The sequence below is a fragment of the Doryrhamphus excisus genome, chromosome 20 (assembly GCF_030265055.1).
Source record: "Doryrhamphus excisus isolate RoL2022-K1 chromosome 20, RoL_Dexc_1.0, whole genome shotgun sequence".
NCBI classification, from domain to species: Eukaryota; Metazoa; Chordata; class Actinopteri; order Syngnathiformes; family Syngnathidae; genus Doryrhamphus; species Doryrhamphus excisus.
The window spans coordinates 13,881,301-13,895,777 of record NC_080485.1 but is presented as its reverse complement, the minus strand read 5'-3'; the positions used below and the strand labels follow the sequence as shown (position 1 = coordinate 13,895,777).

At 42.6% G+C, this 14,477-nt stretch overlaps 1 protein-coding gene across 2 annotated transcripts in view; it reads right to left on the bottom strand.

Annotated features, from left to right (window-relative positions):
* The window catches only part of LOC131107954 (protein bicaudal C homolog 1-like), a 63,714-nt gene that overhangs the window by 34,308 nt on the left and 14,929 nt on the right, over window positions 1–14,477 (bottom strand). For both annotated transcript variants that reach the window (XM_058058488.1, XM_058058490.1), the window contains exons 2-3: window positions 14,271–14,317; window positions 3,214–3,283 (exon numbers count right to left, since the gene is read on the bottom strand). In XM_058058488.1, coding sequence (XP_057914471.1) covers window positions 3,214–3,283; window positions 14,271–14,317 — 117 coding nt within the window. The remainder of the gene's footprint in view (window positions 1–3,213; window positions 3,284–14,270; window positions 14,318–14,477) is intronic.

Below are 14,477 nucleotides of genomic sequence, written 5' to 3'. Positions count from 1 at the left end.
GAAGCGCCGACATCGAAGGATCAAAAAGCGACGTTGCTATGAACGCTTGGCCGCCACAAGCCAGTTATCCCTGTAATAACTTTTCTGACACCTCCTGCTTGAAAAAAACAAAACAGATAACAACCGTGATGGCTGGACACCACATGATTTTTCGATAACAATACATTATTTAATTCACATGGAGTAATTTGGCCCCATAACTACAGTTTAGCTTGTGGCTTTGCAGTAAAACCTACTAATTAACGCGTGTGATGGCAGAGGACACAAAAGGTAACACATATTATTGGATTTCCTGGAAAAGCATAGAAACTTGAAACATTATACAACCTTGCACCAACAACATATACCAGTGATAACAACCATGATGGCTGGACACCACATGATTTTTAGATAACAATACCTCATTTAATTCACATGGAGTAATTTGAAGCCAGCTTCTGGCTTTGCAGCAAAACATACTAATTAACGCGTGTGATGGCAGAGGACACAAAAGGTATTATTGGATTTCCAAAGTTCCTGCAGGGTTTCCCCTAGGATTTTCTGAAGCTGTGGTGGTAGGCCGCATGATAGTCAGATTCTGGAGCACTTTTCATCCATTTTTTTTTCGTAATAGTGAGCAGTGCTGGGAAGTTAGTCAGCACCACATGAAGGAAAGCACAGAATTGATGATTTTTAAAGCAAATGCCACATCTCCAGTGTGGGAAATATTTTGGTTCCGAAGAGAATGAACAAGTTGAGCACATGAACAGGGACGCACCAATATGTCACATTTGTTCGAAAGTAGTGACAAGGAAACATCGGAGCAAGATTTTCACTGGAAAAGCATTGAAACTTGAAACATTTAACACTTCCTGGTTCATGTACAGTACACTGTACAACGTAAATAAACCGATTCCGTCCTTTGGGGTACATGCGTTAGTCTCCTTGTTTCCAACACCAGATGACGCGTCGCTCCATTCCCGTAGGACCAGCTTGTTAAAACGAGCACATGTCCTCCTCCAAGAACACGTGTGCTCATAAATGCAAAGACAGCGTCCAACATTTTTTTCGCAAATGTTGACGCAACCACGGGACCGCTTTAACAAACGATTAAAACGTTATCATTCAGCACACAAAACATCTGTGCCAGCTGATGATGGAGTGAACTCGTGTGCGATGTTATGTCACGCTGTCAAAGATGGTGTATCTTACATAACCGTCATGTTGGATTTCACATCTGGCTCCAGGAGACACTGGTAACTCTCCTGTGGGCAACAAAGTAGGCGTGGCTACATCCTATTGTCAAACCCCCACTGGTCATCATCATCATCAAGAGCATATATACAACGCACGCCTGTTGGAAAGGCTCCAAATGGGCGTGATGGTGTTTTATTGGTAACAGAGCACTGGAACAACATTGGCTAATAAACACAGGGGCTTTGATAAAATGAAAGCGACGCCTACCCGTCCGGGATCGGCGGCCAAAAATTCCTCAAAACAGATGAAGAACAGAAGATGAGAAGCGAGGAAGTTGAAACAGACGAATGTCAGCATCGGTTGGGTTCTGCTTGTCAAAAGCACGCCCGCTTTACACGTGACGCTAATGCTAACAGCGCCGGGACTGACAGGACGTCCTGTAGATATATTGAACGTGACAATAGTAACATGAAGTAGCACAAACTGAATAAACAATACTGTCTTTTCTACGGTATTTAGGCTTTTTACGCATTAACTCGTTCAATCGCAGCCATTTTTGGTGATCAAAATATAAATTAGATGGTCATCTTTCATCAGAAAAAAAAGTTTGTTTCTATCATTGTTCATATTTGATGTCATCTATTTATTCTCCACATTATTATTTATTATTATACGGGAGCCAGGCAACGACATTTTGTTGGCAATTTCACTGCTGTGTTATTGTGCAATGACAATAAAGAAAGTCTATCTATCTATCTATCTATCTATCTATCTATCTATCTATCTATCTATCTATCTATCTATCTATCTATCTATCTATCTATCTATCTATCTATCTATCTATCTATCCATCCATCCATCCATCCATCCATCCATCCATCCATCCATCCATCCATCCATCCATCCATCCATCCATCCATCCATCCATCCATCCATCCATCCATCCATCCATCCATCCATCCATCCATCCATCCATCCATCCATCCATCCATCCATCCCTCCATCCATCCCTCCATCCATCTTGTGGGGGTGGGGGCGCAAGAGGCAGGGAGTACTTTCAATGTCAATGCAGACCTGCCAACATGTACACATTTGTAGTACTCAACATGTAATTTGACTCTTGAATAGACTTCTTGTATACTCTACATTTTCCTGCTTTCAGTCAAACATTTCTGTCTTTTTGGGGGGTGGGGAGCAGTGTGTGTGGGGGGAGGGGGGGGCATTACAGATAATTGAGTACCACTGCTTTAACATGATCAGAGGCACAGACTTTCACAACTCAAATTTTCTTTTCAGTAGCATAGCAATAACTTCCAGGGCCTCTAATTAGCGTCAGGGCCCCCCCCAAAAAAACAGCTGCGGCTGTAGGCGACCTCCTGATGATGTGTTTATTAACCACGTTCAGCATCCAGCAGCTTTATCTACCTCTGAATACGCTTTAAAAAGCCGGGTGTTAGAGTGAAAGTCATGTATGTTACACTTGGCATACTGTTGTTTACTACCTAGCAAGTGGGGTACATGGGGGCACATGAATAATGATAATGATAATAAACTAATAATGTATGTAATAAATAATTAAATATATCAAACAGGTGAGAAATAAGTCCGATGTGAAATCAATATCGCGTCCAAACAGCAATAAACAGGATTTAAACGTGCATACCCCGTCAATAAAATCCATCAGTTCTTGCTGTCAGACTCGTGTTGCCGCTTTCCCCCGAACACAAACGTCTGCTTAAAACCACACCGAGGCGTAATGATTAACTTATTGTTGGCAAGGGGAAGCCCAAGTCAGGTGTGAGAGCCAGATGGATATGCGTTAGCGGTCTTTGTTGCTACTACACATGTTGAGGTTAGGCTAAAACATGTGCTACTTTTCGACGACACCACATCCAGTCGACAGAAAAAGGCTGAGCACTCGTGCAGCCACAATAATAAACACATTGCTACATGAATGCTAATGCTTAGTACACAATGATAGTCCAATATCTACTCAAGCAGAACATCATGCAGGGAGAAATAGAAGCAAATTCTCACCTTTTTTTGACTTTGCGCCGATCTTGAGTTTCGAGGGCCAGGCTATCTGCGTTTGAGTTTCATCCATAATCTGAAACACAGGATGATAATTACCACAAATCATATGGCACACAAGGTAACATGTTCATTAGAATGACCACGCCTTGCTCCGAAGTCAGCTGGGATAGGCTCCAGCATACCCTTGTGACCTTAACGAGGAGAAGCGGCGTAGAAAACGGATGGATGCATGTATTTAAAATGTCCCAACGTGGTAAAAATCTGACTTTGACCCAAATTATTGGTCCAAAAAGCATAAAAATTAATAAATGAAAAATAGTAGCAAATATAACCTTGCACCAACGACATATACCAGTGATAACAACCGTGATGGCTGGACACCACATGATTTTTAGATAACAATACATCATTTAATTCTCATGGAGTAATTTGGCCCCATAACTACAGCTTAGCTTCTGGCTTTGCAGCAAAACATACAAAGTAACGCGTGCGATGGCAGAGGACACAAAAGGTAACACATATTATTGGATTTCCTGCAGGGTTTCCACTAGGATTTTCTGAAGCTGTGGTGGTAGGCCGCATGATAGTCAGATTTTGCATCACTTTTCATACATTTTTTTTTTTTTTAGTAATAGTGAGCGGACACAGAGCAGTGCTGGGAAGTTAGTCAGCACCACATGAAGGAAGACACAGAATGGATTATTTTTAAGGCAAATGCCACATCTCCAGTGTGGGAAATATTTTGGTTCTAAAGAGAATGAACAAGTTGAACGCATGAACAGGGACGCACCAATATGTCGCATTTGTTTGAAAGTAGTGACAAGGAAACAGGGGAGCACGACCAACCGAGAGACAAAGCGGCAAAAATAATCCTCCGCTACTTATAGATATTAACTGTTAAATCTGTTTAATGTCATTTTTTATTAATCTAGAAATTAGTAGTCCGGAAAATAAAAATTTCATTATGCACAAGTCACAAGGCCAGAGCTTATAAACATCCAATCATTCATTTTCTACTGCTTATCCTCATGAGGGTCACAGGGGGTGCTGGAGCCTATCCCAGCTGTCTTCGGGCGGGGTACACCCGCCTGGTGGCCAGCCAATCACAGGGCACATATAGACAAACAACCATTCACACTCACATTCATACCTATGGACAATTTGGAGTCGCTGATTAACCTAGCATGTTTTTGGAATGTGGGAGGGAACCGGAATACCCGGAAAAAACCCACGCATGCACGGGGAGAACATCTCCACACAGAGATTCCACACCAGGGGTGATATTCCCGTCAGGTTTGTGCGTCCTGACATGTATAAATCTTATAAATCATCAATCAAGGAATCCCAGATTAATTTTCATCATCACAATACCTTAATATGTAATGTAACGATTACAAGCATGGAATTTCGATTTCACCAACAATTTCAAAACATAAACAGAATAGATGATCCAAAAACGTGTTATAGATGTAAAGTTGACTTAAATTTTTTTTTTTTAGGTTTGACAATTCCGAATGTGTCAGGAGAAAGTCTTTCTTCCCAACCTGGAACAGATTATTTCAATTACCATTATGTCCTACGATGTTCAAATAGTTTTGAAAAATGAAACCTCCACGGTATTTTGTATTTCAAAGACAACGAGACGGCAGTTCCAGAGATGAATGGAGGGTAAGAGTGTTAAAACGGTTTATAAATACATGGCCGGCTGCAGGTAATATAAGCTTACATTATGTATCGCTTCTGCTCAGCACAGCAATCAGACGCCATTCCGACGTTCCGAAAAAAAAGGAAAACAACAGAAAAAAAATTGGCTTGGCTACATGTGAACAACGCCAAGGCCAATCTGTACGAGAGCTCCTTGACAAGTCCAGTCATCGTAACCAGGAGCACATGCACGGGACGCTAAGAAAGCAAACCTTCAACCTCCTGCTCCTCCTTTCAACCACAGGAAAGCTCACCTTGCTTGGCTTTCTGGCTACAAATCCACAGACAAACCTCTGGAGGGTTTGACTCGCGGGGAAAAAAATGTTAGCCCTTAAAGTAAAGAAAAAAAAAAAAAAGAAGAGCTGACATGTTCTCTCCTAATCTTTGTTTTCATACTTTGCAGGCATCTTTGAGGTGAAGAAGGCAAGAGTTTATCCAAAGTCTGATGCTGGAGCACTATTTAAAACTCTCAGTAGCATGCTCGTCATCCTATGTTATAGTATTACAATATCAGCTTAAATAAAACTAAAATAAATGGAAAGTTTGTTGCTCAAAGGTTTGCCTTAATGCTGGATTTTTGTTGTTATCGTTATTTGTTCATTCATTCATTCATTTTCTACCGCTTTTCCTCACGAGGGTCGCGGGGGTGCTGGAGCCTATCCCAGCTGACTTCGGGCTACACCCTAGACTGGTCACCGCCAATCACAGGGCACTAATCAATATAGTTGATTAGTGCATATACTGTATGCACTGTACTGTATGTATGTATAGTCATATACTGGCGGCACGGTGGTCTAGGGGTTAGCGCACAGACCTCACAGCTAGGAGACCAGGGTTCAATCCCACCCTCGGGCATCTCTGTGTGGAGTTTGCATGTTCTCCCCGTGCATGCGTGGGTTTTCTCCGGGTACTCCGGTTTCCTCCCACATTCCAAAAACATGCTAGGTTAATTAGCGACTCCAAATTGTCCATAGGTATGAAGGTGAGTGTGAATGGTTGTTTGTCTATATGTGCCCTGTGATTGGCTGGCGACCAGTCTAGGGTGTACCCCGCCTTACGCCCGAAGACAGCTGGGATAGGCTCCAGCACCCCCCGCGACCCTCATGAGGAAAAGCGGTAGAAAATGAATGAATGAATGAATACTGACAAATACCGTATTTTCCGGACTATAAGTGGCACTTTTTTTCATAGGTTGGCTGTTCCTGCGACTTATACTCCAGAGCGACTTATAAATGAAAAAAGTGTTTATGTTCCATAAACACTGGACACCTTTTCTGTTCATGTTTATTTTTTGTGTAGCTGAATAAGCATTGTGTTAGCATATCTTACACCTATTCCACCTGTTCTCTATTCTTTTATTGTTAGAACTTGCCTTCCAAGAGGACGTAATGTCTGTTTTGGTCAAGTAGTTCAAATAAATTACCCGCAAAAAAATGCGACTTATACTCCAGTGCAACTTATGTATGTTTTTTTCTACCTAGTTATGCATTTTTGGCTTTGTGCGACACATAGCGACAAAAAAACATTCTTCGGGTGAGACAGCCAATCACAGGGCACATATAGACAAACAACCATTCACACTCACATTCATACCTATGGACAATTTGGAGTCGCTAATTAACCTAGCATGTTTTTGGAATGTGGGAGGAAACCGGAGTACCCGGAGTAAACCCACTCATGCACGGGGAGAACATGCAAACTCCACACAGAGATGGCCGAGGGTGGATTTGAACTTGGGTCTCTGAGCTCTGAGGTCTGCGCGCTAACCACTCGAACACCGTGCAGCCCTCCGGAGTGACTTATAGTCCAGAAAATACAGTAGTTAGCATTTTAAGATGTGTAGGGAAGCCTTTTCTCTTAAAAGTGCCACAAACAGCAACACTTCTCTTATATTTAGTGGTCATAAACAGGCTCTAGGGTAATGGTAATGGTAATGGTAATGGTAATGGTTTAATTTCATTTGAACATGCATCAGATGACAATTGAATGCATCACATAATCAGTTCACAGTTCCACATGTCCAAAAGGAGTAGGAAGAAGCAAAGCTTATTAAATCCTACGCCTCCATCTGGTACTTTTACAATCAGTAACTGTTACATTTGTTCACTTCCTGCTTTCCATAATACAGTTTAAGGTTTTTTTTGTTTGTTTTTTTTAAATACCATAGTAACAGTCAATATAGTGATATATATAGTATATATATATAGCACATCATGACTGGGACATAGGGACATTATAGGGACATGTGTTACTCTTAGAAGATGATTCCAAAGTCCTTTGTTCACAATAAGGGCTCTTTAAAAGCTCAACTTTTTCCCGAAAAGCCAACATATTTCTCAAAATTCCAAGACTGTTCTCGCCAAAATGGAAAACAGCCCATATACTTGAGAGAGAGAGAGAGAGAGAGAGAGTTGGGTGGGGGGGTTTGGGGGCACAAATTAAAAAGGGAAGTGCTTAAATTCCACCACATGCTCTAAAGGGAGTAGCCTGCTCTGGTTGTCATCTTGTTTAACATGGAGCGACAAGCCTGTCCTTCGCCAGCGTGACAAACATCATGCAAGTGTGCCTTCGGTCGCGCCGTGCATCATGATGGTTGACTGCACGTGCTGCTCGGCCTCATCGACCTAGCATAGCATCCTATAGACGACTCAGAAAGGACGAGAAGCAGAACAAATGGCTCCACGCGCCAACTTGAGATATTTAAAGCATTTTTTTTCTCTCCCTATTTTTCTTCAACATGTGGCATTGTTTCCTCTCGCTGCACATCTGCCGTCGTAATTGTTATCATCTAAAGAAACAAAAATAAAAATAACAAATGCTCCTCAGGGACGCTTGTGAAATATGATGCTGACGTTGCAGCCATGTTTTATTAAAGGCAGGTTCAGTATGATAATGCGGAATGAAAACATAGCAGGATTCCTTCCTGGTAACCTCACTCATCTTTTCTTCTTTTCCTGAAAATGTTTTTTTTATATGTCGAGGTTCGTTTATTTCTGGCCGTTTATACAACATTTTCCATCACGGACCGGCCATTAAAAAAATTGACACTGCCAACTACTGGTCAGATATGGAAACTACAGCTGTTTACTCCTCTTTACACCTGATTTTCATCATTGTGATTCATTCATTCATTAATTTTCTACCACTTATCCTCACAAGGGTCGCAGGGGTGCTGGAGCCTATCCCAGCTGGCTTCGGGCAAGAGGCGGGGTACTGGACTAGACCTGGACTGGCACATATAGACAAACAATCATGGAAACCGGAGTACCTGGAGAAAACCCACAAAAACTCCACACAGAGATGGCCGAGGGTGGAATTGAACTCAGGTCTCCTAGCTGTGAGACCTGCGCGCTAACCACTCGACCACCGTTCAGCCTCATTTTGATTAATTAATTCATTAATTCATTTTCTACCGCTTTTCCTCACGAGGGTCGCGGGGTGTGCTGGAGCCTATCCCAGCTGTCTTCGGGAGAGAGGCGGGGTACTGGACTAGACCTGGACTGGTCGCCATATAGACAAACAATCATGGAAACTTGAGTCCTCGGAGAAAACCCACAAAAACTCCACACAGAGATGGCCGAGGGTGGAATTGAACTCGAGTCTCCTAGCTGTGAGACCTGCGCGCTAACCACTCGTCCACTGTGCAGCCTAATTTTGATTCATTCATTCATTTTCTACTGCTTTTCCTCACGAGGGTCGTGGAGGGTGCTGGAGCCTATCCCAGCTGTCTTCGGGCGAGAGGCGGGGTACACCCTGGACTGGTCGCCAGCCAATCACAGGGCACATATAGACAAACAACCATTCACACTCACATTCATACCTATGGACAATTTGGAGTCGCTAATTAACCTAGCATGTTTTTGGAATGTGGGAGGAAACCCACGCATGCACGGGGAGAACATGCAAACTCCACACAGAGATGGCCGAGAGTGGAATTGAACTCGGGTCTCCGAGCTGTGAAGTCTGCGTGCTAACCACTTGTCCGCCGTGCAGCCCGGAACCAAGATTGAATTTGATAATGTGGAATAAAAATTCCTCTGTCTTGTTTAATTCCTCAGTGCTATCATTAGCGTCATGTCGAAACAAACCTTTCATAGTTAATGTCGTCTTCTGAGCCAACGAGTGTTGCAATAACAGCATCAGTGCAGGCATTAAGGACATGGCTCCTCACAACAAAAGCAAAACCTGATGAGTTCCACCATGGCCTGAGGCCCGGGCCACTAATCTGCAACATGGCTGTTGTCTGCACAATGAATAAATAAATACCTCCGTAGCTAAATAAAGTTTTTCATCATTAACTGAAGCCAGAGTGGCCATGTGGGGGAATTTATTCACATTTGCTCCTCACTTGTGCATCTTTTTCTTGTCTGTCAAAACAATAAATGTGCCTGGAGCGTGTCCTAAAGGCGTTTTATTTCAAATATCAAAGAAATAAACTCTTGCCAATTCTGCAGTCAACCTATATTAAGCCAATGTATTCCATTTTAAACATCTGTTTGCAGCAAGTGCTTATTGTTGTGTATGTTGTATATAAACATGGGTACTCATATAAACATCATGGGTCATGATGTGCTATATATGTATATCACTATATTATGGTTATGTTATTATGGTACCCATTATGTCATTGGATGCTCATATCACCTTGTACTTCGGTACGAGGTACATTATTTAAAAAAATAAAATAAAATAAAAAAATAATAAAACCTTAAACTGTATTATGGAAAGCAGGAAGTGAACAAATGTAACAGTTACTGATTGTAAAAGTACCAGATGGAGGGGGTAGGATTTAATAAGCTTTGCTTCTTCCTACTCCTTTTTGGACATGTGGAACTGTGAACTGATTATGACCAAAAACATTTTTTAAACAATTTTTTTTTACATTTTCACATTTTTTTCAATTTAAAAAATAAAAAAAAACAAAAAAAATTCAAATAAAAAAAACAAAAACAAAAAAAATATATATTAGGAAAGCAGGAAGTGAACAAATGTAACAGTTACTGATTGTAAAAGTACCAGATGGAGGGGGTAGGATTTAATAAGCTTTGCTTCTTCCTACTCCTTTTGGACATGTGCAAAAATGCATAATTAGGTATAAAAAAACATACATAAGTCGCATTTTTTGAGAACATTTCAATAAATGTTTGTTTAAGCTTGTCTAAATATTTGTTATCATTGTCATTGTTTCATGTAAATTGAGGGAGCAAAAGCAGTATCGGCCACAAATATAATATTTTGACTGTATTATTTTTTATATTATATTTAGTATATATATAATATATTTATATTATTATTTTATTATTATTTTTAGATTATTAAAATTATATTTTTAGAATGTTATTATTTTGTATATTTTATATTATATTTAATATATATATATTTAATATATTTATATTATATTATTTTTATCTTATAAAAATGATATTTTTTAGTCCCCCAAAATAGCTGCAAGCCACAAATGACCCTCGGGCTGCAGTTTGTACACCCTCCTTTTAGTGCTGCCCTGCATGAGCAAGCAAGGAGGCGTACAGCAAGGGCGTCTACCCAAAATGAGGACAGCAGCACAAATAAATAGTCGATCCCATCATGACCAACACGGCATTTCAAAGCAGCAGCAGCTCCGATTACTTTTCCGTAAATCCTCCAGCTTCCTGCCCTACGCTCCATCAGTGTCTTTAAAAAAAAAAGGTCCTTGTTCGGCAAGAGAGCGAGAGACGTTTCCTGTTCACGGCTGCTGTTCTTGGCGGCGTCTTGCAGATGGGACTGATTTCTGACAAGACCACACACCATTTTAATGGCCGCCCGTGTTTATTTTCGATGAAAAAGGTCTCCCTAAAAAATCTCAAATTCACAAGTTACCGATATACCTTTGATGCACCGCCTCTTTGCGGAATCCAGAAACACAAACTTTTGCTGCGTTTCATCGCGCAAACTTGACACAATGATTGTCTTCCACGGGATTCCAGCTGCTTTGTGCATACAAAAAACCAAACAGGCATGTGTTGGACAAACGTGACCATTCACGTGCACGCAGCAATCAACATGGCAGAGGTATGCGCTGCGATGCTGCAGCTGTTGTTACAGCTGGAATGTGTGTGTGTGTGTGTGTGTGTACGGCAGCGGGACACAGGGGGCCTATCGGGGGTGTAAAGACACTGTGAGCAGACATTGAAGCTGCCAGATGATAGCTACGATGTAAAACAAGAAACTTAACATGCATTTTATTGTGCGTGTATGCTAGTACGGTTCCTGCGGTCACGTGTGAACGCGAGCATCCAAACTGTGGGGCGCCAATATGAACAGGACGTGGACCAAAGACACGGACCAGTGTGAAAATGACAGTATGTAAAAGTGATGAATGTAATGGAAGTCGGGTCTAAAACCAATAAACCTCTTACTGGTTTTTAAATGTCTTAACGGCCTTGAACCTTCTTATTTATCTGATCTGCTTTTACCAGATCAACCCCCGCGGACCAGGCAGCACGGCGGTCGAGTGGATGGTTCAATTCCACCCTCGGCCATCTCTGTGTGGAGTTTGCATGTTCTCCCCGTGCATGCGTGGGTTTTCTCCGGGTACTCCGGTTTCCTCCCACATTCCAAAAAACATGCTAGGTTAATTAGCGACTCCAAATTGTCCATAGGTATGAATGTGAGTGTGAATGGTTGTTTGTCTATATGTGCCCTGTGATTGGCTGGCCACCAGTCCAGGGTGTACCCTGCCTCCCGCCCGAAGACAGTTGGGATAGGCTCCCAACTGGCAACCCTAACCCTAACCGCTTTTTCCTCAAGAGGGTCGTGGGGGTGCTGGAGCCTACCCCAGCTGTCTTCGGGCGAGAGGCGGGGTACACCCTGGACTGGTCGCCAGCCAATCACAGTGCACATATAGACAAACAACCATTCACACTCACATTCATACCTATGGAAAATTTGGATTCGCTAATTAACCTAGAATGTTTTTGGAATGTGGGAGGAAACCGGAGTACCCGGAGAAAACCCACGCATGCGCGGGGAGAACATGCAAACTCCACAGAGATAGCTGAGGGTGGAATTGAACCCTGGTCTCCTAGCTGTGAGGTCTGCACGCTAACCACTCGACCGCCGTGTCGCCCTTAGTTTTTCTTTCAGGAAAAGTGCTCTACAAATAAAGTTGATTTGATTTAAACAGAGTTTCCATTGCTATCGCTAACTTCACTGCTAATGTTTACTGTTCTTGTTAGCATGCATGCATGCATCACAGTGAGTGGAGCACCCACTTGGACTCAAAGGAAGTCCCGCAGACGGTGAGTAAGAGCATCCTGGGGACAAAATATGGGGGTGGACTTTTAAAAAAAAAATCTCTTGTCACTTTCTGAACTCTACCACTAAGCCTCTGCGCAGAGCACGGGCGTGTAGGCTGGACAGGAAGTGGTCAAAATAACAGTTTCCATTTTTCATCAGCTTCAAGGTACTCCACACGAACCTCTCAACAATACCATCTCACAGCGCGGACCGCCGTGTTTATTTTCCAGCCTTGAATCCGGCACGCACGGGGATCACGCTATCTGACACACGAATGGATTCAAGTGGAAATTCCACCATAAAAACATCTCGTTGTAATTTGCGTCGATGTAACCACGAGCTGTGATTACTATACTTGAGGTCTCTGGGCGACCTTGAGGGGGCAACGAAGTGGACATGGATGATATTTTGACATGTACTGTAAGTAAAAGAGGGAGACTTAGAGTACGGTACTTGTAAAAATTCCACAGAGGAGGCGCCTGTTTTGCATTACATGCTTGGTGAAATGTGCCTGAGGAAAAGTTTAATTGGTCTTTCTACTCCGCTTCATTAAGTCCTACACAAAACTGAAGGAGACTTTGTGACGTATCCTTTGGAGGAATCATCTGGTGCTATGTCAACATGATACCGAATTCCCATACTAAACCATAATATAATAGTATAATAGTACCATAAATAAAAATATGACAGGATTAAGCTGCAGATGGTTGACGGTATTCCAGAATTCCCAAAGTCCATTCAATTTCCATTGATTCATTTTCTACCATTTATCGTCACGCTGGAGCCTATCCCAGCTGTCTTCGGGCGAGAGGCGGGTTACACCCTGGACTGGCGGCCAGCCAATCACAGGGCACATATAGACAAACAACCATTCACACTCACATTCATACAATTTAGAGTCGCCAATTAGCAACTAGCATGTTTTTGGAATGTGGGAGGAAACCGGAGTACCCGGAGAACGCATGCACGGGGAGAACATGCAAACTCCACACAAAGATGGCCGCGGGTGGAATTGAACTCGGGTCTACTAGCTGTGAGGTCTGCACGCTAAACACTCGACCCCCATGCCAGTCAGTTCATAATGTCTATTCATCCATCAATTTTGGTCGTGGGGGTATGCTGGAGACTATCCCAGCTGACTTTGCAGTACACCCTGGACTGGTGGCCAGCCAATCACAGGGCACATACAGTCAAACAACCATTCACACTCACATTCGTACCTATGGACAATTTGGAGTCGTTAATTAACCTACCATGAATGTTTTTTGGGGCTGCATGGCGGATGAGTGGTTAGCGTGCAGGCCTCACAGCGAGGAGACCAGTGTTCAATTCCACCCTCTGGTTTTCTCCGGGTACTCCGGTTTCCTCCCACATTCCAAAAACATGCCAGGTTAATTAGCGACTCCAAATTGTCCATAGGTATGAATGTGAGTGTGAATGGTTGTTTGTCTATATGTGCCCTGTGATTGGCTGGCCACCAGTCCAGGGTGTACCCCTGCCTCTCGCCTGAAGACAGCTGGGATAGGCTCCAGCACCCACCGTGACCCTTGTGAGGATAAGCGATAGAAAATAAATAAATGAATGTTTTCGGAAATTTGGAGGAAACCAAAGTACCTGGAAAAAATGCAGGGGAGAACATGCAAACTCCACACAGAGATGACCAAGCGGAGGTTGGAACCCAGGACTGTGTGGCCAACATGCTAACCACTCACCCACCGTGCGGCTATAATGTGAACCAAACACCTAATAAAGTCAATGAGACATCAGAGCCGGCACTCGTGCGGCCTTACATCGTGCATGTTTTCAAGTTTACAAAACCAACTTGTACTTTGTCTTCTGTTACATAAGCGAGAGAGAAAGGTCGTTGTTGTTGTGTCAGCTGCCGCGTTACGAGATCACAGCGCAGTGGCCTGCAGCGACTGAAGAACATCGAGTGTCATTCCAGTTCTTGGTGTTTTGTTTTGTTTGGGTTTGTCGGAGCAACTGGAGGCTGCACCTGACATGTGCACCCCAAACTCCGCTTCAACATCTCCAGGAAAAACATAACCTTAAGATAATAAAGTACTTTTAACACTCACCTTTTGAAAGAAATCCTCCCCGCCGTTGACTCTCCCCTCCGAGGCAGCTACAGTGGGACACAGGAAGAGAAATATTATTATCATGTTGATTAAACATGCACATTTATTTCAGATATTAAGTACATATTTCATGGAATAGTGTACACATTCGCCCTCGAAACTGCAGTTTTTGAAGCAAATAACAAGCTCCCGTTTTGACCTGCAAAA